The sequence below is a fragment of the Prunus persica genome, chromosome G1 (assembly GCF_000346465.2).
Source record: "Prunus persica cultivar Lovell chromosome G1, Prunus_persica_NCBIv2, whole genome shotgun sequence".
NCBI lineage: Eukaryota > Viridiplantae > Streptophyta > Magnoliopsida > Rosales > Rosaceae > Prunus > Prunus persica.
Window position 1 is genome coordinate 31,164,206 of NC_034009.1, and position 25,793 is coordinate 31,189,998.

General features: G+C 35.9%; 2 protein-coding genes, 2 long non-coding RNA genes and 1 pseudogene across 4 annotated transcripts; 4 read left to right on the forward strand and 1 right to left on the reverse strand.

Annotated features, from left to right (window-relative positions):
* LOC18793079 (nucleoside diphosphate kinase 3) lies at positions 630-7,814 on the forward strand. Its single transcript, XM_020557028.1, is given in 10 exon segments — positions 630-899; positions 1,124-1,172; positions 1,453-1,509; positions 1,512-1,683; positions 5,277-5,450; positions 5,572-5,625; positions 6,023-6,351; positions 6,436-6,614; positions 6,727-7,004; positions 7,487-7,814. Coding segments are annotated over 5 exon segments (591 nt in total). The 3' UTR covers positions 5,320-5,450; positions 5,572-5,625; positions 6,023-6,351; positions 6,436-6,614; positions 6,727-7,004; positions 7,487-7,814.
* LOC109946510 lies at positions 9,709-12,864 on the reverse strand. The gene is made up of 3 exons (XR_002269643.1): positions 12,589-12,864; positions 12,433-12,486; positions 9,709-10,080 (listed from the first exon to the last, which is right to left on the reverse strand). It is a non-coding gene; the product is annotated as an uncharacterized LOC109946510 (long non-coding RNA).
* LOC109946511 lies at positions 13,367-14,410 on the forward strand. Its single transcript, XR_002269644.1, has 3 exons — positions 13,367-13,756; positions 13,842-13,869; positions 14,367-14,410. It is a non-coding gene; the product is annotated as an uncharacterized LOC109946511 (long non-coding RNA).
* Positions 19,633-20,490, forward strand: LOC18793210 (MLP-like protein 328). The gene is made up of 2 exons (XM_007223614.2): positions 19,633-19,876; positions 20,021-20,490. The coding sequence occupies exons 1-2, from the start codon at positions 19,690-19,692 to the stop codon at positions 20,284-20,286; spliced, it is 453 nt and encodes a 150-aa protein (XP_007223676.1). The 5' UTR covers positions 19,633-19,689; the 3' UTR covers positions 20,287-20,490.
* On the forward strand, positions 23,871-24,798 carry LOC18790099 (annotated as a pseudogene).

The window sequence follows — 25,793 nt, forward strand, 5'->3', positions numbered from 1 at the left end:
AGACCTATGTTTGGTGCTCTGTCGGACTAAAAAATAATTATTTACATATTTTTCAAGTGAATTTTTGCTAATTTATGTTCTAAAAAAAGATTTAAAACAAATAAAAACTTGATATTTTTTTAAAGGCTAAAATTATCATAAATAATGAAAAATATATAATTTATTAAATAAAAAATTATGGCATTTTTGCTTGATGTCAACTGCATGTGCCAATCATCAGAGTTTTCGTTTTTGTTTTTTTTGTTTTTTTTTGTTTTTTGTTCCCTTCTTCTATTTCTCAAAGGCTGACAAACCCGAAGTCCCAGCACAAGATATGCAAACTTCACAGATCTAACTTCGGATGTTTTTATGTATTAAAAAAAAAAAAACCGTGCAAACTTTCCAATCAAACCTCTCATTGAACACCTCATAACTTTTGATCCTCCCTCTTTTTAGCTTTTTCTCAAATTTTCTTCCCTGCAACACGCTTCAGTTGTGATTCTCTCACAAATTTCATCAATTCTTCCTAATCACTTTTCATTTACTCAATTTGTTCATATGATGAACGATTCAAACTCAATCTCACGCCTTGCCATCATCTTCTCCACTCTCTGCGTCTGCCATGGCTGCTTCGACCTTGCACCAATTCAATGAATCATGGCTTCTATTATGATAGCCAAACAGAGACCCCAAGACTCGTCGTCCCCAACCCACCTGTAAGACCAAACCTCGGACTATTTCAACGACCATCAGCAGCAGCAAGATCTCAAGGCAATTATTGGGTTTCAAGCCTTTTTGATGAACTTGAGCTCGGAAGTGAAGGACTTGGCGTTCGTTGCCCAGACTCGTGTCTAGGTGAAGAAGAAGAAATTGGTTTCGCGTTGGACTCGAGTATTCCGTTTTGCGAGCTTCGCTGTTTTGTGAGCCATGTTTCAAGCTCGCTAAATTGGAAGAGCGAGTGAGGCAATTTTTTTACTGTTGGACTATATAATCTCATTTAAGTTAGTCCCTTTCCTTACCAAACATGGGTTTCAAGTGTTATTTAACGTAGTCCAATCCAGTGAGGCCTCCCAAACATGCCCATGCGTATTGTTTAATTATGTGAAGGTTTTCAAATTTTCTGAGAGGTTCATGTTTGTTGCAGGTTGGTGACATCATTAGCAGGTTTGAGAAGAAGGACTTCTATTTGAAAGGTAATTTCCAACCAACGATGTTTGATCTTGTATGATTATGTGCACTTTAATAATTTGTGACAATCCTATTTAACAAGCCTTTCCTGTTTTATAATGATTATCAACTTGACTTACAGACAAAAACTTTCGGACATCAAATTTGATGTATGGCTTACAGTTTTGTGTGTTAATTATACTACAATAAGTTTTTTGGGATGCTTAGCTAAATTTGTATGTGTAACTTATCACGAATTTCTTCTCAATAAGGTTTTTTTTTTTTTTTTTTCTGGTATCTGTTCAGTTTTGAAGTTCATCAATGTGGATCGTCCTTTTGCTGAGAAACATTATGAGGACTTGTCTGCAAAGCCCTTTTCAGTGGATTGGTTGATTATATTATTTCTGATCCCGTTGTTGCTATGATTTGGGAGGGTAAGAATGCTATCCTAACTGGTCGAAAGATTATTGGTGCCACCAACCCAGCAGAATCTGCCCCTGGAACCATCCGTGGTGATTATGCAATTGAGATTGGCAGGTAACCTGATTTACCATGTTTTCCTGTCTCTTTTGCATTTATAACTTTTTTAATTATTATGTTTTAATTTTTTGGTCTGAAAGATGAGTATATATGATGTGGGATATGGGTGAATTGGATATTTAGGTAGTTTAGCGGAAGCGAAAACAATGGAAAACAGAAAATAGAACAAAAGGGATAGGTCTGGAATCACTTCAGGGGTTTGGCTTCACACCAAGTAGTCTCCAATCTCTGGAAATAAGCTTTTCTTTATATCTCAACAACTGAATTTTAAAGAACTACATGGAGGGTATTTATAGCAAACTAAAACCTAGAGACAGTAGGATAAAAATCCCTTACTAAAACAGAAATCCTAATCCACCAAGGAACTAAGTAAAAATAAACTAGGAAACTTAAATCAAATCCTACTAAATTCTAGAAACTAAAATCCTAGTGAAATCTGGAAAACTAAAGAATCTAGGAAACTAATAAATCAGGAAACTAACTAATGATGTCCGCATCAATTCCCCCTGGCTGAAAAGATCTTGACTCTGGCGAGATAAAGCTGTAATAACATTCCAAAACGTCGGGATCAATGTGCGGCAGGTTCTCCTTTGTAATCCGAGTACTATGAGAATCTGGTCTAACTTCCACTTGACTAGGAACTTCTGCATCTTCCTTACATTCTTTAAGCGTAACGATATGTAGAGCTTTGGTTTTACCTACTTTGTCTTGCTCCTCTTTGTTTGGTATAGATTGATTCATGAGCTTGGGTTGAAGTGGCTTCATCGTGATCTTCTTTCCTTTATGGATGAATGAAGATATATTTTCTTGACCCAAGATGGTAACGTTGTAATCGTAGATCCATGGTCTTCCCAAGAGAATACGACTCACATCCATATCCACCACATCACACCAAACATGATCTTTGTAAGATGAAAACTGTATAGGAATGTGACATCGTTGGGTAACAGGGATAGAAGATGTATTGTCAATCCATGCTACTCTGTATGGCACAAGATGCTTCTCGGGCGACAAACCAAGACGCGAAACAGTTAGCGTTGACACCACATTGATACAACTCCCATTATCCATGACCACCTTACAACCTTTATCTCCAGACTTGATGTAAGTGTGGAAAATGGAAGTCCTACGCCAATCCTCAGCTTCCTTCCTAGGTTGAGCCAAAGCGCACCTTACTACTGCTAATGTTGGATGAGGGACTTCAAAGTCGATTCCACAATCTTCATCAGGTTGTTGGGGTTCATAAATATCTTCCTCAAATTTGCCTTGATTGTCGGCTTGTTCGTTGATGCGTGCACACAGATTTCTTGTTGCCTCCTTCGTTGGGCATTGGACAGCAAAGTGCCCAAAACCTTGGCATCTGTAACATCTTTGCGTTCCACCACCACGTGTATCAACTAGCACTCCTTTTCCCTTGGCAGTTTTTACTAAATTAGTCGTAGATGTTGGAGTCATAGAACTTGGAGTCACAGATGTGCCAACATGAAAATCAGATCTTTGAGAATCAGTTTGCTTGACTACATTGGACGACTTTAAATACTTCTCTAATTCTTGTACCTTCTGAAAAACCCTCTCTAAAGTATTCACAGTATGAGGAATTAATTCCCTTTGAAGCTCTGGACGAAGTCCTGATCTAAACCGAGAAATAGTCATCCTTTGATCTTCCCTTATGTCACATCGCAACATGAATTCCTCAAATTTTGCAATATATTCAGCAACTAGCATGTTGTCTTGACGAAGAGTTTGCCATTCGTCCAACAAACTCTGTTGATAGGATAATGGTAGATATTTCTGCTTCAACCTTTCTTTCATCTCACCCCAATGGATGATTGGTTCTTCACCAGCTCTTTCTAGCTGTGTTTCGACATTGGTCCAAAACAATCCAGCTTGACCCACCAATTTTATCTTAGCAAATCTCACTCTTCGAGCTTCAGACATGTCATGCCACTCAAAGTAGCGATCCATGGCAGCTAACCAGTCGAGGAGTGCTTTAGGATTTAGCTCACCATCAAAATTAGGAGCGTCAACTTTCATTGATCTCCTCACCCTTTCATCACGGTTTTGCTCATAGCCACGATGAAAGTTGTGTCTCTCTACGTCTCAATCATTCCTTCCATCATGACGTCGTCGCTCATGATTCCTCTCTTCTCCATTCACACTTGCTTCATCATGTTGGTTAGCTGCTTCTAAGTCTGCAAGGCGACGTTCCACGAGTCTGGATCTAGTGTCCGAATCTGCCACTTGCTTTGATAGGTTTTCCATCATCTGAAAAAGTCGTTCAAAGTCCGTCTCTCGCTCGTCTGTCTTTCCAGGCTTAGTCGGAGCCATCACTTGACACACAGCGTGAAGAACAAGAAATACTGGAAAATTTTGAACCCAAGGAAAACAAAAACCAGGCTCAGATGCCAAATTTGATGTAGGATATGGGTGAATTGGATATTTAGGTAGTTTAGCGGAAGCGAAAACAATGGAAAACAGAAAATAGAACAAAAGGGATAGGTCTGGAATCACTCCAGGGGTTTGGCTTCACACCAAGTAGTCTCCAATATCTGGAAATAAGCTTTTCTTTATATCTCAACAACTGAATTTTAAAGAACTACATGGAGGGTATTAATAGCAAACTAAAACCTAGAGACAGTAGGATAAAAATCCCTTACTAAAACAGAAATCCTAATCCACCAAGGAACTAAGTAAAAATAAACTAGGAAACTTAAATCAAATCCTACTAAATTCTGGAAACTAAAATCCTAGTGAAATCTGGAAAACTAAAGAATCTAGGAAACTAATAAATCAGGAAACTAACTAATGATGTCCGCATCAATATAGGTAGTGTTGATGGCTATATAGGTAATGTGACCCCAAATTGTTCTCTTGAGAAAATGCTCAACAGTAACAGCTTATTATGTTAATGGGAAAGCTGTTTCAAATAGATTGTTTGAACCTTTGATTGTTGCTAAAATTGTTGATGGTTCCAATTAGGCAGAAACACAATAGTCCAATCTGTCCAGGAGTTTTATGGTTTGATTGCATCTCCTGTGTTATTCACATAAATTTCAATTTCTAGTGAATTTCTTCTGAGATAGTATTTTGACTGATTTATTCACTGAGGTTTCGGTTTGCTTCTAGAATACAAACTAATCATAAAAAACATGCACTGAGAATGTGAATATATTTGATGCGATGAAATTTGGTAAAGTGGTAAACTTCGTTTGTTTTATGCTTGTTATGTTTTACATTCTAACTACTATATATGTAATTGTATATATATAATTGTAGAAGAAGAGGGAAACTATACAAAGGAAAAAAAGCCTCTGTATATGTCATGAAGATTTTAACTTGAATTACATTTTGCATGCTTGAATAAAGCTGTGTTTGTCTTTTTTTAGCTGTACTGTTTAGTGCTTATCAATAGTTCTAGGGGTCTTTTGTGTCAATTTGTTCCTGCAATATCTATTTTGTCTCTTGAGGATTGCAAATCAGTTAAACATGGGGTGATGTTAACGGTATTATGGTTTACTTTATAGATCCTCTTTAACTGCTAACTGATGTATTTGACTCAACCTTTGATTTCTTGTTGGTTCTGTTTTTAGAGTCATCTGCACATGTCAAGGAAGACAATTTCAATATTGCTAACAAGTCTAAACTGAAAGGGAGTCGTCCAATTCCTGGGGTTGAACATGCTGCTTTTAAAACATCTAAACTGGGCAAACTCGGAGGGAGTTCATCAGTCTAATAGTGGGCTGCAAAAAGGAAAACAGAAGAAGGTAAGGACAGATAACACTTTTCCTACAAATTCCTATAGTTTTGCTTTACTTGTGTTACCCCATATGGTCTGTCTGGCTATGGTAGGAATTGATGACCATGTATGACGTTATTTATTTGCAGATATATAATGAAGCTCAAACTGACTGCTATGTGAGTGGCAATGAAAAGATTGAGGTATGGGGTCCTTTAACCCTAACTTTTTCACAGTGTTTTCACTCTACAGATGACTCTGGTGGTTTTAAAAAAGTTTGGATGTTTTAAATTGTAAGTCTAGAAGGTGGTCCCTTTTTTTCTTTTTCCTTTTTTTGCTATGAAGAAATAAGGCTTAGCATACTTACCTTCAGAGGGTAATGGCACATTCTTTTGATCTTTTAAAAAATGTTTTTTGTACAGAGCAGATGGTGAAACATTCTTTATATGTTGCTGTTTTGAAAGTTCTGCAGTCTTTAGATCGAAATTATTCAAAAGTTTCATGTCATTTCTTATGGTAGTCTCAAATCACAATTGGTTTTCTTTATAATTTTCATGTGCCTAATCACTTTTGACTTTTGGTATTTATAATTGGTTTCAGGCCACAGTTGAGGTGGAAGAAGTCCGCGAGTAAAGGTAAATGATCTTCACATTATACAACACACACAAAGCAAGGGAAATTGGTGAAGAAGACTCTACGGAATGCATCTTCTACTACTGATCGTAAAAGGGAAGAAAACAATTCAGGTTTATCAACAGTACAAGTTCCATCTGCAAACCCGGCCAACTTACCTACAAAAAACAGGGGTAAATGGGAGATAGACATGCAGAAATCATCAATACAGAAGGATGCAAAGTCTCCTGAGAGTATTTTAGATGACCAACCTGATAAACTGGTTCCTTCATTACGTAACAGAGAACTAAATTAAGGTAAACGTGTCATCATTTATATTGCCATCTGAATTGTTTGAATATTTGATTATGTTTTTTATATATGTACATCTACATTTACAGGAAAAGCTTTCTAACTGCTTATCTCGGTATCAAGTGCGGAGATGGTGTGCTTTTGAATGGTTTTACAGTGCAATTGATTACCCATGGTTTGCTAAAAGGGAGTTTGTGGAATACTTGGATCATGTTGGATTGGGTCATGTTCCAAGATTAACTCGTGTTGAATGGGGTGTAATAAGGAGGTAGATGTCCCTGATCTGCTTCTTTCACTGGAACTTTTTGTTTGGCCAGTTTTGACTTGCCTTTCAGATTGATAATCTCTGCAAATTTTGTTGTTGGTACTTGTTGATGCAGCTCCCTTGGCAGACCACGGAGATTTTCTGAACAGTTCTTGAGCGAAGGAAAAGAGAAGCTTAATCAGTACCGGGAATCTGTTAGAACTCATTATGCTGAACTTAATGCTGGTACAAGGGACGGACTTCTGACTGACTTAGCTCGGCCTTTATCAGTTGGACAGCATGTCATTGCTTTTCATCCCAGGGCAAGCGAGATCCACAATGGAATTGTCCGTTGACCATAGTAGGTGTTCTGTGCAGTTTGACCAGCTTGAATTAGGGGTTGAATGTATGATGGTAATTAGTTTCCTTCACTGAATTTTATGACATAATTACGTATTTTTGTTAAGGAGAATATTTCATTTTGTTGAAACCTTCACGGGAGGAACTTTCTTTGGTGGCCAATAGAATGCTGGTTTCAAATATCGTTGGATAAGCCTTTAAAGCAGTTACAGAAAGAAAGAAAAAATCTACATATTGTATATATGCAAGTAGAATATCTGTCAGTTGGCCTAGATTTGAATTATAAATCTGTTCGAGTTCAGCCTCTTCATTAAGATGGACTTTTCTGGTACTAGTCCAATTTAGTTGATTCCAATTTTTAGAATGGTCAACTCACTTGAATGTAACTTCTTAGGAAATCAGTTATTGTTATTGTGCGTATATGGTCATTATTTTGAAATATATTCTGTGTTTGCTTTTCCATTACTTCTGAAGACTCTCTCTATTCCTTTCGTTCTGCGAACAGACTATTTTTACTTGTTTATATATTGACACAGGTGTGATGGAGATATCATTGTTCAAAGCACTTGTTAATAACATAGAGCTAGACAAAAGGACACGTACACCCAAATGGAATTGGATGAGGTGTGGAATTGGATGAGGAGCGAGAAGAATTGGCAACTCATGTCCTATAATGGCTTTTTGATTGAACTAAACATTCCTCCATTTTTCATGTCTTTCTAGCTAGTATTTTGCATATATATAGACAAGTATGGATAATTTGTGGTGTGAGGTTGGAAAAATTGTGATTTGGATGTGATAAGTATGGATCTTTCAAGTATTTTGCTTATATATATATAGATAAATATGGATATATTTAAATTACTATTTATTTATGTTTTTTATGAGCAATGGCAACACAACATGATTTGGAAATGATGCCTTTTCGATATTCTAAGACAGTAACCAAGTAAAGTGTGATGTGGAACTTGCAAAATGCCTACACTTTCCTTATATGAGTTATGCCTATTGTTTATAACAACTTCAATTTTGCAAAAATAACTTGAGTTAAAATATTAAAACAACCACTAGACATCTATGATCACTGATGCCTAAAATTAGAAATAGCATAAGCATTTACATAACAACCAGCGCTATTGGAGGCTTTTAATGTCCACAAAATAGAAAAAGCGATGACGTATAACATAATTTGCAACAGCACTATTTGCTTCTAAGATGTTGTAATTGATAATACGCATCAGTATATGTGATATCATTGATGCTGTAATTTCTCTTTAGCCACCTCCCTTTTAAAACCACTGATGCTGTTTTAGGTTTAGGCATCAGAAGTCAATGGTTTTTTCGGCACATGGAAATCATTTATGCATCGGATTTTACCAAATATCCGATGCAGTAACTATAAAAAGGCCACGGATAATATCCGTTGCCTATTACATAGTAATAGGCAACAGGCTTGAATACCATGGTATTTACAGGTAATAGGCAACAAAGATTTTATCCGTTGCTAAAGGCCTTTTTGGCATAGTGAATTTTTTACCAGATAACGACACGGGAGCAAAATCACAATCAAGTGAGTTTCCATAGGTGTACCATTCTTGCTTGGATGCTCGGTTCTTGGATCTCTTCAGGTGCTTCAAGACTTTGAAATGTAACTAATCAATTTGCTAGACCATGCTTAACAAAATGTTGAAGTTTAATTACTTTGATAGTACAATTTCCCTTCATTTCCATTTGGACAAATGTAACTTGACAATGAATTTGTTGATCTTTCTAATGTGTATGGAGCTATTTTTATTCTTAATGAAAACTCACTATTCTGGGCTATCTTATGGTTGAAAAGGAAGAAAATAGTCATACTTGGATAGATTGTATTGTTATAAAGTAATTCCAAAAATAATATTAAAAGTAATAATATTTAGTATCACAACATGCAAAGAGTGTTGTTGAAATGTAAAAACAACAACACGCGCATGAACGTTGTTAATCAGACATACAACAACATGCAGAACACATTGTTGTTCTATACTTTCACAACATGCGCACGTTGCCATTACTGGTGTTTACAACACGCGATCAAATCAAGGACAACATGCAAAGCGCGTCACTGAAAGCCATGGAGCTTTTAACGACATCGGCTTCAACGTGTGTCGTGTGTTGTCAATACGTTTTCACAACGCACAATGTGCATTGTTAAATGACTTTTTTCTTGTAGTGAATGAACCTTATCATTGTAATCACAGTGCAAGAGCTTGTAAATGTGCACCTAAATCTTGTAATCTACAAGATTAATGACATACTTTTCAATTGTATGGAATGTTTATGTTTCGAACTGATCCAAAACTTCTAGTCGATAGAACTATGAATTCCTAGTTATATAGGAATAAGGGAACGAGAGGAATTTTAAGACAATTAGAGAAACAAAAGGAAGAAGCTAAGGAACTGCTTTGAGTTCTGCTTTCAGAATTGCTTGATTCATTTCAATGAATAACTTACGTATTTATACAAGGTTCGGTTGCTAAAATTAACTCAACTAAAATAGTAAATTATTTTAAGCCATAAAGAATGAATGGCCTAAAATCTTAATCATTTTGAAACTATTAACTTTTTATGGTTTATAACAATTCGTTATATATCATTGGTTTTTATGGTTTTAAATAATTTAATAATATAATATAATATAATTACTTATAATTATATTATATTATGTTTATTTTTGTCTGCTGGTTCATCGTTAAAGTTCATGAATTATATTACCAAAAAGTAGTACCTAATTTTACAATAATGTAATTAAAAAACATCAAAATTACACAAAATGCCACTCCCTCTAATTTTACCAAAACCATGTTCCAGTTACACAAAACCTCCAGCAATCCACCTTCCGGCCAACCGCCCATCGCCGGGCCAGCACCTGCCGGCCAGCCACAGCATCCATATTCTTGCCAGTCGCCGCCACCACCGTTGCCAGTTTCCGGCCAGCCACCGTTGCCAGTTTCCGGCCAGCCACCGCCGCCATCTTCCTACCAGTCGCAGGCCGCCAGCCACTGCCAGTGTCCGGCCGGCTACCGCGCACCAGCCGCTGCCACAAACTTCCGGCCAGCCATCACCGGTCACCAACTATGTTGCCCTCAACCTAAAAAAAATATGAAATTTAGTGTGTTTGAAGAGACTCGAACCTTGACCCTCATAGGAGAGTCGCCTTATTCACAAACCACTACACCAACCTTGTTTTTGTGATTTTTTGTCAGTTATGTAATATTTATATTAACAGTCGAGGGTTTTTATAAAAAAAAAAAAAAAAATTATTTCAACATTGATACGTGCAAAATTTGTACCAAATCCCACATGCTTAGCTCTAGAGTTATGCAAAACAAAATACTGTAGATATCAATAATGAAAATAAAAACAAAACTTGTGTCATCGCGAATGGACTCGAACCTTGACCCTCAGAGGAAAGCTCACTCACAAACCACTACACCAAACTTGATTTTGTAATATTTATTCAATTATACAATATTTATATAAACAATCAACGGTTTTAAAAAAAAAAATTATTTCAACACTTATTCACACAAAAACTACAAATAAAAACAGAAACTGCAACAAAAATACAATGTAGATATCAATTATGTTATAAAAAAACAAAAACAAAAACAAAAACAACTACAAAAATAATTTGTAATTAAATTAAAACTGCAATGCAGTTTCTAGCTTTCAAAAGTCCAATTTTGAGTTCCCTTGCTCTTTGGTAGTTCTACTCTTCTCTTGCCCACCCAATTCCTCATATGGGTAGCCTCTATTCTTCAAATTGATGAGGTCGAAGGCTAAGGAAAGGACAAAAGTCAAATTGTAATTAAATGAAAACTGCAATGCAGTTTCCAGTTTCCAAAAGACCAATTTTGAGTTCCCTTGCTATTGGGTAGTTCTACTCTTCTCTTGCCCACCCAATTCCTCATCTAGGTAGCCTTTACTCTTCAAATTGATGAGGTTGAACGCCAAGGAAAGAACAAAAATCAAATTGTAATTAAATGAAAACTGCAAAGTAGTTTCCAATTTCCAAAGGTCCAATTTTGAGTTCCCTTGCTCTTGGTAGTTCTACTCTTTTCTTGCCCACCCCATTCCTCATCTGGGTAGCCTCTACTCTTCAAATTAGTGAGGTTGAAGGCCAAGGCAAGAGCAAAAATCCAATTGTAATTTAATGAAAACTGCGTTGCAGTTTCCAAAACTGCAATGCAGTTTCTAGTTTCCAAAAGTCCAATTTTGAGTTCCCTTGCTCTAGGGTAGTTCTACTCTTCTCTTGCCCACCCAATTCCTCATCTAGGTAGCCTTTACTCTTCAAATTGGTGAGGTTGAAGGCCAAGGAAAGAACAAAAATCAAATTGTAATTAAATGAAAACTGCAAAGCAGTTTCCAATTTCCAAAAGTCCAATTTTGAGTTCCCTTGCTCTTGGGTAGTTCTACTCTTTTCTTGCCCACCCCATTCCTCATCTGGGTAGCCTCTACTCTTCAAATTAGTGAGGTTGAAGGCCAAGGAAAGAGCAAAAATCCAATTGTAATTTAATGAAAACTGCGTTGCAGTTTCCAAAACTGCAATGCAGTTTCTAGTTTCCAAAAGTCCAATTTTGAGTTCCCTTGCTCTTGGGTAGTTCTACTCTTCTCTTGCCCACCCAATTCCTCATATGTGTAGCCTCTACTCTTAAAATTGGTGAGGTTGAAGGCCAAAGAAAGAACAAAAATCCCTCATAGTTTTATCACCCAAAACCCAAAAATTGACAAAAGTGTTAAACAATAAACCCATTATTAAATAGACAAATCTACCAACCAATAACTGGAACAATTAACTAATTCCAACTATCAACTAGTAAAAGTACATTTCAACACACTGCACAAGTGAGAATGGAAGTTCTATTACACTCCAAGCATTGCAAGTTTGTTGTCTGCCCGTCACATTTGGTCTCTAGCTTGATAATGGAACTACTAATTACAAATACAATCCATACTTGTAATAAAAAATATGGTATTAAGAGTAACAGCCAGAACTCAATTAGACCATTTCGTAACAAAGACTACTTAAGGACACCTTAATGGAAAGATAACTCAGTCAGTTAACCAACTAGATATTCATCGAAAATATCCAAAACTGCTCATACAAATTTCTAAACAAAACAATAAAAATCCAATTGTGTATTTCCATACTTGATTAGAAATTTCACTGTCAAAAACCTCAAATAAATCCAAACAATAGACTGCACAAAGATTATGTTCACTATCAAAGTTCACCATGGCTGCAAAATCATGTCATACCAACATTGAAGCGCCAAATACAATACTCAGTTTAGAGAAACAAGCCCAAAAATTTGATCCCAAGAACAAAACCTTCAATTTCTGTGCAAAATCGCATGAATTGAGAAATCCTTATAGCAATCAACAGGAACCCAAAAAAAAGTTGCGAAAAAAATCCTTACCTTGGCAAAAAAATCCTTACCTATTCTTATTCTTTTTCCACGCAATCGTTCCAGTACCAATTCAGCTTGAATCCCTAATTAGCCCAAATTAATCAAACACTTTTCATTTTTCATTCATACAAATCCAAATGGGAACAAATTAGAATAAATTTCTAGTTTCTATGTTAAGCACGTACCGGTATTGAGGGGTATTTCGTAGGCTTCTTCGTGGCCTGCGTCCATGGCGAAGTCGCCGGCGGAGAGATTGGAAAGAGATAGGGCGTCCATGGCGCGCCAGCTTATAGAATAGTCTTGACGGTGTCTCCATGGCCTAGCTTGGCTGCGTGCATCAGTGGGTTCCCACCCGGTACGGACTTGAACGTGATGGCTTGCTTTTAGATGGCGTATCAGGACGGCAGTGGCTTCATCGCGACAAGGAGTTGCAGAGAGCTCCGTTGTCGTATAAGAGAGGATGAGATCAAATTTGGCGAAGGCTTTTAATAAACAAAAAAGGGTAAAATTGTATATTACCTTTGCAATTTTGATAAGCCCAACGAATTTGGGCCTCCATTTTGGCTAAATCCAAAACAAAATTTGATTTTCATGTATCAAAACCCAAACAAAAATAGCCAAAATCTCAAATACTAATTAATAAAGTTACTTATGTCTAATACCTAATTTTTCTGTTAATTAATGCGTGCTTTGTGTAATTACAAGTAGTTAAAAAATGCTTTGCTATGTATTTGTGTCAAGGGATGTCATATGTGATATTGTGATGTATTAACTATGGTTATCACATATATAAAATAAAATGAGTGGTGTGCTGATGTGTCCAGTTTTTGCTCATCATTCGTTATATCAACCACAAATAGCCTTAATACTTAACAATTATAACAAGTTACAACCCAACTGGTTTGGACGAAAATGTTCAATTAACTATTGGGAGACTTTGGAAAAACCCAAAGGAGATTACAGAGCAGATTACAGAAAAATGAAAAAAAATGCATTTATTATAAGACTGTTGTAATTGACATTGAGAGAAGAGAGATTAGGAAAGGCAGAGAAGTCAAACCTGTTGAGTGTTCCATCAAGGCCAGAATCCACCAAATTTATTTCAACAATGCTGCCAGCTTCATTGCACTGAATTCCAGTCCAGTTGCAAGGGCTGCTTCTGCTGCTAGTGAGAGTCCATGATGTTAAAGAAGAAGAGCTTAAACTGATTTTCCAGTTTAGCAGAGCTTCTGCTTCAGTTTGTGCATGGATTGCTCAGAAAAAGCCCCAGCGTCAGCGCCAAACACCGGCAACTACTCAGAAAATGCCCCCTGCTTCTCCCATCCCCGTCGACACCAACTCCGTTTCAAAAAGGTCAGCCCTTTTCTTGGATTCGCTGTTTGGATCCCAAGATCATTCAATTCGCAACTAAACTTGGTTTGTTTCAATGCTGTTGTAGGCTTCAGAAGGAGTTGATGTCTCTGATGGTATGATATGTTTCTCTCTTTTATTACTTTGTTTGGAAAAATTCTTTGCTTTTGATTTTGCCTGAATCTCTGTTAATCTTTCATTTCTTGTTATATTTGTTTATTTTTGTCTAAATCTCGAACTGGGTTTTCTGTGGGTTCAATCTTAATTTCATAAGCTGAAACTTGAAGCATAATCTAGAAGAAAAAAAAAAGAAGGGGACTTTCTTGATTCTTGATAATCCTGGGATGATGGGGATGTGTGGTGCAGAAGTTAGGTAGGTAGGTGTGTGTGTGTGTGTGTGTGTGTTCTCTAGGAATTCAATGCAAAGCATCAGATTATGGCTGCACTGCGTGTGTGGTTGTCTGAGAAGTCTTAACCATTATCACACTTCCACTTGTAGGCTTTACACACTGGAAGGATATGTTGTTCTGTGCTCAATTAAAAGATTGTCAACTGCTCATTTAGTTTTTCACATTCCATTGATATTTTACTGACAAACTGCTGTTCTTTGCAGTCTTCAGTCCTTCTTCCAGTTGTGATGACTCTTATAGCAACACGACCACAAGATAGTGAATTTCTAAAGATTTTAGCTAAATTTTGCTATCCTAAGTGGGCTTTAGAAGCATTTGTGATTGCAAATGCTGAAAGGTACTGCGCCAATTTCCCTATATCTGAAAAAGTGATTAGAATTCTATTACCTACTGAAAGTGAAAACGTTACCCCTTAATCTAGCAATCTGCTGATGGAGGAGTCTAACTTTGTAAATCCGAGAACTGAAATGGAAGTGTTCGCTCATGCTGCGAATTACAAAGAGGCTAGCCGGAAGACCACCAACGAAGAGGATCAAAACTTTTGGTGAAGGTACAAGGCCATTGAAATGCAGACGGTGCATTATTGCAAGGCGGTGGTATGAACATTCCTTCTCAGTTGACGATTGCTTATGTTAGATATGATTTAGTAATATAGTTAGTTTCTGCATTGTAGTTTTTAGTTGCTTGTAATTGGCTACACAACTTCTAATTGGATATTATGATTTTTTTTAATTTTAAAGTTAATGAAAATTATACAATTGTTTCATCAATGGATATTCATTTTTAATTGCCATTCAATGCTTGTTTTCACATTTAGCAGATTTTGTTTCATAAACTGCACTGCATTTTCCGTTTGTTGCAGTTTCTTGTTTCATAATTCGATTTCAGAATAATTTTTTCTAGTATATGGGAATGTTACAACTACTCATGGAGTTAAATGTATTTTGATATTAGTTTTAGTACTTTGATCATGGCTTGGCCTTTTGGTTTATTTTCACACAACTCTAGCAGCTGAACCATTGCTACCCAAGCCTTTCCCAATATCTGGAATAGGAAAAATAGGACTCCCATAAAATTTTCGAAAGAAGTCAGACTTGTAGTAACACTCAACATAATCATAAACTGAATCTTTTTTTGCTAGAATTGTAGCCATGACATGCGTACAAGGAAAACCATCAATTTGCCAAAGACAGCAAGAACATGTCATTTGCCCAAGATCAACCATCACAGAAAATCAGCAAATACTTCAAAAACAGTGAAACTAGAACGGCGTACGGCCCAAGTCCTACTAGCCTCCACGTTTTCCCACAGTCTAGTTTCCTTCTCTAGACACAAAATTGTTGTCCACTTCTCAACTTCAATTTGTCGTTGAGAATTCAATACCATCAATTTCTGTGGAATCCCTTCTATCAATGGTAACACTGACAAATCTCGAAATACACCAACCCAGTTATTAAACTACTCGACTCAACTGTTCGACTTCTCCCCATAATGCATTCCTTTAAAAAATGCGTTGGCATAGTGATCTCTAGACAAATCATATATAAATGTCTTCACTTTCAAACTCCCAACAATCACCAACTCATCTATTGCTACTTTAAACTCTTCCTCTGTAACAGCATATGCTCATCTACTAAATAGATTGATAACATGGTCTTGGAGCAGTTTTCCATAACTTGACTTCGGGTACTTTGATATCAAATTTTGTTTGAGGTGATAGTAACAGTAGGAATGAGGCCATCTAGGAAACACAGCCCCCATTGCATTTAACAAACTTTGATTACAGCCCAAGAAAAAAGTCACCATTCTCCCCATCGGTGGCAATATAGCAACCAAATGTTGAAGAAACCAAGTCCAACTCTCCTCTGTCTCAGAATCAATAACTAAAACAAAACAAAAGGCACAAGTATAAGCAACAAACGGAAACTGCAGTGCATTCTATGAAAACAAATCTGCTCAAATTTGAAAGGAAACCAAAAGGCAAATCCATGATCAAAGTACAAAAACTAAGTTCAAAATACATAGAAGTCCATGAGCGGGTGTAACATTCCCACAGACTTGCAAATACTATTCTGAAATTGAATTATGAAACAAGAAACTACAACAAATGGAAACCGCAGTGCAGTTTATGAAAACAAATCTGCTCAAGTGTGAAAAGAAAACTAAAGAAAAAGCCATGATCAAAGTACTAAAACTAAGTTCAAAAGACATTTAAGTCCATGAGCAGTTGTAACATTCTCATAGACTTGCAAAAAATTATTCGAAAATCGAATTATAAAACAAGAAACTGCACTGTAGTTTATGCTCATAAACTCCAACAAACGGAATTTGCAATGTAGTTTATGAATGCCCAAAGAACAATTGACAACATACAAACAATATTACACAAAACAGTAAACATAATCTGCAATGCAAAGTACACAAAATGCCAGCAATATTACACAAAACAGTAGTGCAGATTAAACAAAAATCCAATACAGTGCAATAACTACACCTTGATTCCCATTCTTGCCAGAAGCACAAAGAAGATGCCCATTGTACTTGCTCTTAAAAAATATAGCATCAGTGAACAACAAAGGGATGCAATATTGAAATCTAGCAATTAAATAGCCAAATGATACAAAAAATGGGCTAAATCGATTAATTCCATCTTCACTCGCATAGAGAACCACCGTTAGTTTCCTTAAAGGCATCCACGTACCACACTAACTCGTTGAAGGACTTCGACTCATCACCATGAACGTCCAGTTTTGCTAACTCTTAGATACTATAATAATCTTTAAACTCGTTTATAGTCTCAACTGGCTTCAGCTCTAGTTTTGCATGAATTATGTCAACAAAGAGAGAGGACTCCACATGAGACCTCATCATCTTATTCTTTGATTCTTGTATCTGACCCGCACATGTATGCACATTATTTAATGTCCGAATTACAAAACAACCAGTAGCTTCACACCAAGACGCATAAACATGCCAACTACAACCCTCCAACTTCTTATTTCAACAAACATCAATCACTTGCTTCTTGTCATTGCCGGCATAGAAAAAATTAAATCCTACTTCAAGAGCATACTTGCACAATTTTAACCGGAAGTCCTCTACACCACCATCAAACTTCTGCCCTACATGATGTATGTAGTCTCCCATTCATTTGACAACAAAGGCTTAGAACTGGCTCTCTTTGATCTACCCAAAAATTCATTTCTGTCTTCAACAGTATTAGAACACGATGACTCACCCTTTTCACATGCTATCAACTCCTTATTTCCACAAAAATCACCATTATCCTCACTGCTCCCGCATAAATCCTTAACTAAAATATCCACACTCTTCGCATTTGATATCGCCAAATATGCCATCATCATGTCTAAATCACTATTCGTTTCTGGTAAACAACTCGAATAACCGAGCAGCAAATACCGTAACGTGAAAATACCATAACCATGGATGACTTTGCTGAAACTGAAAACATAATGGTTTCCAACTTCTATGTGCACTTGGCTATGCCACAAACCTCCATTAGCCTTGAAAATGCAAACAAAACAACAAACAAAAACATAAAACAATTTAAATCAGTAAATAACATAGATGAGAAATTTTAACATTCCCATAGACTTGCAAATATTAGTCTGAAATCGAATTATGAAACAAGACATTGCACTGCAGTTTCTAGTAAAAAACTGCAACAAATGGAAATTGTAGTGAAGTTTATGACAACAAATCTGCTCAAGTATGAAAAGAAACCAAAAGACAAAGCCATGATAAAAGTACTAAAACTAAGTTCAAAACACAATTAAGTCCATAAGCAGTTGTAACATTCTCACAGACTAGCAAAAATTATTTTGAAATCGAAATATGGAATAGGAAAATACACTACAGTTTCTGATAAAAAAAATGAAATAAACAGAAACTGCAGTGCAGCTTATGGGAAAACATATGCTCAAATTTGAATAAAAATCAAAAGGAAAAGCCATGATAAAAGTACTAAAACTAAGTTCAAAACACATTTAAGTCCATAAGCAATTGTAACATTCCCATATACTTGCAATGCAGTTTATGAAACAAGAAACTCAAAAATTGCAACAAACAGAAACGACAATGTAGTTTATGGTAGAAAATCAAAAAACTTCGAATAGAAACCAAAAAGAAAAGCCACGATCAAAGTACTAAAACTAAATTCCGAAAACATATAAGTCGATATAAATGAAAAAAGGTTCTCAAGTACTCATACCTCAACACCTAGGACTGCCAAAAATCTCCCCAACCAAACAGCTGCTCAAAATCAAATCTGATCACAAAACGAAGAAGATACAAAATGGCACGCACAAAATCGCGCCACAAAACTGAGCTCGAAATAGGAGAACTAAGATCGAACCAGAGCACAGAAATCACACGCCAAAACAAACCTTGATTCTGCATGCAAAAGAAAAATTACACCCAAAACATAAAGATCAATCTGAATAGCACAAAACATAATCAGAATAAAACAAAAAAACGAAGAAAATCGAACGAAAACCTACCAGCAAATTGAAGCTCCAATCGCAGCTAAACGAACTAGAGCTCCAAAACGTCAAACTGAACGAAAACGAAAGAGAAAAGTTCAAATCACGCGTGATTTAAATAGACAGGTGTAAAAAAGTCATTTACTTTGCAAGTTTCAGAGTTAGGCCAGGCTTTTTAAGAAGAAAGGTAGCATTGTCTTTTCAGTTATTATTTTAAGCTGACCCAACGAATCTGGACCTCCTCTTTGGCCTAATCCAAAATAACAATTCTTTCCTAGGTATTAACCTAAACAAAAATACCCAATGTCTCAAATACTAATTAGTAAAGTTACTTATGTCTAATACCTAATTTTTCTTAAAATAAAATAAGTAGTTTGATGTGTCTAGTTTTTGCTCACCATTCGTTATATCAACTACAAATAGCCTTAATGCTTAACAATTGAAAAACATTGACAATATATATATATATATCAATAAAATAATGAAAAAAAGATTGGGGATAATTACTGGATAAAGTAAAAGTTGAATGGGAGTATTTTTGCTCATCACTTTAACTCAGTTGTAATCTCATCACCCTTCTCAACACTTGACACGTGTCTATTAACATAGCCATGGTTCCATAAATACAAAGTAAAGAGTTAACTATGGTTATACCAATAGACATGTGTCAAGCGTTGAGAAGGTTGGTGAAGGTACACTTTAAGTTAAAGTGATAAGGAAAAAGTATTTTGAGTCCGAGCAAGACATGAATAGTTGTATTTTAGAGAGTAGAAATTTGAGTTTAGCCCCCATCATGGTTGGAGATGACCTTACTTGTCTTCTCCGCACATATTGTGATCATTAATAAATGTGTTTCATGTGTTTCGTGAGTTTCATGATGAGCAAGCACCTGCTACCACTTAAAGTTATAATAAAATATCAGGCAATTTTACTGTAATGACTTGTATTTAAGGAGAAGCCAAGTTATACGTTGTTTAACATTCTGCCTTATACATATCAAATTTCAAAACTGATAAGCATAAGCATGGCTCTGCACGGTTTTATTGGGACTCAAATAGAGCTCAAGTCTCCTGCTGATAAGTTCTACAAAATCTTCAAGGGTCAAGCCCACCTCATCCCAAATGTTTCTTCTGGCCATATCAAAGGTGTTCAGGTGCATGAAGGAGATTGGGAAACGCACGGCTCTGTTAAGATCTGGAATTATCATCTAGGTAATTAAGTAACTATATGGTGAACCCACTTTGGACAAGTTTAATTATTTTCTGTTTCGTTGTTAACTATGTCATATGGGTATGAAAAAAAAAATCATAAGATGAGCTTATATATATATTTTTGTTGTGAAATAAATGTGACAGGGAACGAAGTTGGGACATTCAAGGAAAAGGTCGAGTACGACGACGAGAACAAGGCGGCAACTTTGATTGGATTGGACGGAGAAATGTTCAAGTATTACAAGAGCATTAAGGGCATCTATCAGTTCGCTCAAAAGGGTGATGTTAGCGTTGCCAACCTGACGATTCACTATGAGAAACGGAATGCGAATGTTGAAGCTCCAGATAGATATGTTGGTCTCATGGTTACCCTCGTCAGGGATCTTGATGCTCACTTTGCCAAGGCATAATCGAATATCAAAAGCAAATATATATATATATATATGTATGTTAATGCGTGCTTTGTGTGGTTAATATTATAAGTAATGCTTTGTTTTATGTGAGTTTTTCTTTGTGGCATGAAGGGATTTCATATGTGATATATTGTGATGTATTAGCTATGTGGGTTATCACATATATAAAATAAAATGCGTGGTGTGCTATATATATATATATATATATATCTCCAGTTCTTGATCATCATTCATATATCAAGTACAAAATAGACTTAAAAATCAACAATATCCAACTGGTATATGTTGCGAGCTTGGATTCAAAGTACTTAAAAGATAAAAAAATCTGAAGTATGTTGCGTGCTTGGATTCGAATTTCACATTGAACACTTAGCCTTGTAGATGAAAAAGACACAAGCTAAAGTAGTAGTAAAAAAAGTAGTAGAAGCAGCTGGAAGCTCTTTCCTTCATCATTTGCGCTCTCCTTTCCCCTCTTCGTCTCTCTCTTTCTTTATCTCTCTGCCCCTTCCCTGTGAAATTGCTGGTTTACTTTAATATTAACAATCGACATAAAGAAAAGAAAGTGTTGCTGGATGCGACGAATGAAGGATAGATTCCACAAAGAAAAAAGTTTTCACGTTCTTCCATTCCATAAGCAACACTGAAAAATTCCCTAATAATGTATGGACGAAACTCTCATGACAACTAATTCAAAGCAAACACAACTCAACCCAGCTGACAGTGCAATAAGCATCCTCCCTCTCAAAACCCACCACGTAACATAATTAAATTCATTGTTAAGGTTCATGAATTATATTATCGAGTTAATTAATGCGTGCTTTGTTTAATTACAAGTAATTAAAAAAAATGCTTTGCTATGTATTTGTGTCAAGGGATGTCATACGTGATAATGTGATGTATTAACTATGGTCATCACATATATAAAACAAAATGAGTTGCGGAGAAGTTTTCCATGCAGTTTCCATCTAGGAAAATTCTCTAGTCCTTTGGTGTATGGGTACACCAAAGGATATGGGCCGTTAGATTGAGATTAGTGGGAAATGGACTAATCTACACCTTTGGTATGGAAAATCTGGAAACCTAGTATTGGAGGTAAAAAGGTTTATTAAATATTAAAATATATTACAGTGGCAATTGATACTCATCAATTGGCAAATCGATACCTATCAAATGCCAAATCGTTACCCATCAATTGCCATAGTCACTTGACGTTGTAATCATAGTGCAAAAGCTCGTAAATTTGAACTCAAATGTTGTAATCTATAAAATTAAGGATAGGCTTTATAATGTTATGGAATGTCTATGTGCCAAATATTTTAATATGATTCTTTAAGGTTGTAAACCAATATTTTTACAAGCATATGAATAATCTTAACAATGTTATGGAACTCTCAAGTCCCAAAAACTACAACATGAGTCATTAATATTGTAAATCCTGATTTTTACAAAAGTTAAGAACAATTTTACTTTTTTAAGGTCCAACCAAACCTTAATATTGTAATCGACATTATTTTCATTGTAAATTAGGCTATTACAATATTATGGATTAAAGTAAACCTTATTCTTGTAATTACGGTGCAAAAGATCATAAATTCGAACCAAAATATTGTAATCTACAATATTAAGGATAGACTTTGCAATGTGATAGAACGTTTAGGTAACATTGTAATATGAGTCCTTAATATTGTAAATCCCTGTTATTACAAGATTATGGATAAAATTTAAAATATTAGGAAACTCTCATGTGCCAAACATTTTAATATGATTCCTTGAGATTGTAAACCATTGTTTTTACAAGCTTATGGATCCTTTACAATTGTATGGAACCCTAAGTTCCCAAAAACTGTAACATAAGTCTTTAATGTTATAAACCTCTGTTATTACAAGATTTTTGATAAAATTTAAAATAATGTTAGAGAGAACTCTCATGTGCCAAACATTTTAATATGATTCCTTAAGGTTGTAAACCATTATTTTTACAAGCTTAGGGATAACCTTTACAATTGTATGGAACTCTAAGGTCCCAAAAACTATAACATGAGTTCTTAATGTTGTAAATCTCTGTTATTACAAGATTATGGATAAAATTTAAAGTGTTAGAGAACTCTCATGTGCCAAACATTTTATTATGATTCCTTAAGGTTGTAAACGGTTGTTTTTACAAGCTTAGGGATAACCTTTACAATATTATGGAACTCTAAGGTCCCAAAAACTGTAACATGAGTCATAATATTGTAAATTCTAGTTTTTACAAGAATAATGAACAATTTTACTTGTTTAAGGTCCAACCAAACCTTAATATTGTAATCAACATTATTTTCATTGTAAATTATACTATTACAATATTATGGATTAAGGTAAACCTTAACATTGTAATCACAGTGCAAGAGCTTGTAAATGCGAACCTAAATCTTGTAATCTATAAGATTGACGATAGACTTTTCAATTGTATGGAATGTTTCAAACGTTGTAATATGAGTCCTTAATATTGTATACCCTTGTTATTACAAGATTATAGATAAAATTTACAATGTTAGGGAATGCTCAGAGATAGTTTGGCAATTGCCAATCAAATTGTCATCATTTGCAAAGTGGAATGGCAATTGCAAAGTGGACCTTGAAGAAGGACAATTGGTTCTTATGCTTGTAATTGTAAATACAAGGGTTACAACATTAAAGATCACGTTTACATATGTTCATAGACCTCCATAATCTTGTAAACCATATCCTTAACTTTGTAATATAGTTCTTATTTTGGAAATTTTATTTTACAAATGCTATTGGATATGCAATAAGATATACTAGGTGAAAATAATAATATGTAAACTCATACGCCAATTGACAAATAGAGATATCGTAATTGCAATTGTATTTGCTATGGAAACTAGACAACTTGTATAAAATAATTAAAAAATTGGGGATAATTATTGGACAAAGCCAAAGCCGGATTGCGGAGAAGTCTTCCAATTTTAGTTTGCAGTTTCCATCTAATGCATTATTTGTTTGCTTCATGGTGTGACTGGCACTCAAATATATAATAGCCACCACAAGTTCTTAGTTCGGTTGAAATATCCCATTTTGCATGTAATGCCTAAAATACACTGACGGTTTAGGTGTCCTTTAGTCTAATCTTGTGAGTAGTGACCCTATTCAAGTACAATATTGGTGGTGTCTAAATACGAAGGTTAGATATGCAGTGTTAGTTGGATTGGCTAAGGTTTTTGGTGCGCTCTTAAGTGGTCTTAAGTCTAAATCCTCATGATAGCTGTATGTGTGAGTTTACCCTTCTCCTTTCTAACTTTGACCAAAAAAAAATATATACAATGTTAAATTCTACGTTCCCAAAGTGGATTAGCTCCATTAATCAAGTTCACTGATATACTCTAACTAAATTAAGAAATTAAATTTGGTAGGTTTTGTTTGGGGTCCAAAATTTAAATTTGATAGGTATAGATAGTACAGGTATACCTACCATGTTCAAGATCCCGCCACGTTTAATTGCCACGTGTCATATAGATCAAATCATGTAAATACATGTATTTACGATTTCCCAAATCGTTGCTGTAGCCATACATCGAAATTTACAGCTTGACCTGGGCTTCCGTGGCTCTATATAAGGAGTGGAAGCTTAATAGCTATATCGGTCATCTACAAAATTCTAAAAAGTAAACCTAATTGTTTTGTCAGAGAAAATGGCTTTGAGTGGAGCTAGTAATTACAAGGCGGAGACTCTGGAGGCTAAGGTAGAGATCAAATCCAATTCTGGCAAATTGTTCAAGCTCATCAGCAACCAGCACCACGACGTTCCGAAGGCCTCCTCTGACAATGTACATGATGTTGCGGTACATGAAGGTGACTGAAACTTCTGGTTCTGTCAAGCTTTGGAAATACACCTTAGGTACGTATATATGTACTACTCGAATATGTATATATGTCGTTTGATTCTAAATTACTAAAATATTTCAATGCTAATAAACTATACATATGTACGTGCAGATGGAAATGTTGAAACTTTAAAGGAAAAGGTGGAAATAGATGAAGCGAACAAGTTGGTGAGTCTTACTGCTTTGGAAGGATCACATGTGTTGGAGAAGTACAAAAGCTGTAAGATCATCTTCCAGGTCACTCCAAAGAGTGAAGGAGGTTTGGTGAAAATTACCCTAGAATATCGAAGACTTAATGAGAACGATCCGCCTCCACATAAGTACATCCGGTTTTTCGGTCAATGTCATTCAAGATATTGATGCACATCTTCTTAAGGAATAATTACACCAACAAGACAACAAGATTTATGCGTGCAACTCTGAAGGATATATGTAATAAAATAAGGGCAAGCTATCCTTGTTGTTTAGTACCGTTTCGGACTTGCAATTTCTATTTTGGAATTTATAGACAAGAATGAATTGAATTGTGTGCAATATATAAGTATATTGATTGTGTGTGAACAAGTTTTCCTGGGTGTATTAACTCATCCAAAAGAATAAATTATGATCAGTATATTGTGCTACTCCTAAAATATTATCCTTTTTTTATTGTTGTTCTTGTTTTGCATTAACATAAGTACCTTATTTCTGCTAAAATATGAAAACTATGAGAGAATATTTGTTTGTGGGAATTTTCTGTGTATTCTTCTCCTTGTAGGAGGTCATATTTATAATACAACGAAACCTAAATAGGCAAGTAAATAATAAATTCCTAAATCTATTTGCAGTAGGAAATCAGAAATTAAAGTAAATCAATTACAATTATAATAGGAATTCTTGGTGTGTAAGGAAAGTAAGTCAATATCCACAAGTCACGCCAACACTCCCCCTCAGTTGGTGCATAGATGTCGCCAATGCCCAACTGATCTAGTGAATTGTGGAATGCTTTACTGGAAATCGCCTTTGTCAAAATATCCGCCAATTGATCCTCGGATTTCACAAAATGCGCAATCTGGTCCATATGACGGGGTCGTTAGTCGAGAAGTCATAATCTGTGCAGCGGAAGATGCATAGGATACAAGTTGAGTAGGAATTAGGATCGGAATCTGAGCCTGAGTCGAGGCCGGAGTCAGAGTCGAAATCGGGATCAGGGTCTGAATCAGAGACAAATTCGGGGTTGGGGTCGTCTTCGGAGTCGGGGTCGGGGTCGGGGTCGGGGTCGAGGTCGTCGTCGTCATAGTCGGGGTCGGGGTCTGGGTGGTCGTCATCATAGTCGGGGTCGGGGTCGGGGTCGTTAAAAGAGGATCCTGATTCTGGATCGGGTTCGGGGTCAAAGTCTGCATCTGTAGGAGCGGAGCCATCTGGGCACTCAACTCAACGATGGTTGGTGGAGAATGAGAGAATGAGTCGGTGGTGCTACCTCTATGAGGGTTGAAAAAATCATCAACCCCCATAACACTAAATAAAATAATCTCTATTACAATAGGATAAAATATAATTGGTAAGTAACCAAAATTCTAATGAAATAAGGACTCGCCAACACTCCCCCTCAAGTTGGGCAAAGATATTCGCAGCCCAACT

What these genes read in the sequence shown, in the direction of transcription:
- LOC18793210 (XM_007223614.2), top strand. Translation starts at nt 19,690, where the DNA reads ATGGCTCTGCACGGTTTTATTGGGACTCAAATAGAGCTCAAGTCTCCT. An exon ending in GATCTGGAATTATCATCTAG is followed by an intron (nt 19,877 to 20,020) that starts GTAATTAAGTAA and finishes TAAATGTGACAG; the next exon opens with GGAACGAAGTTGGGACATTC.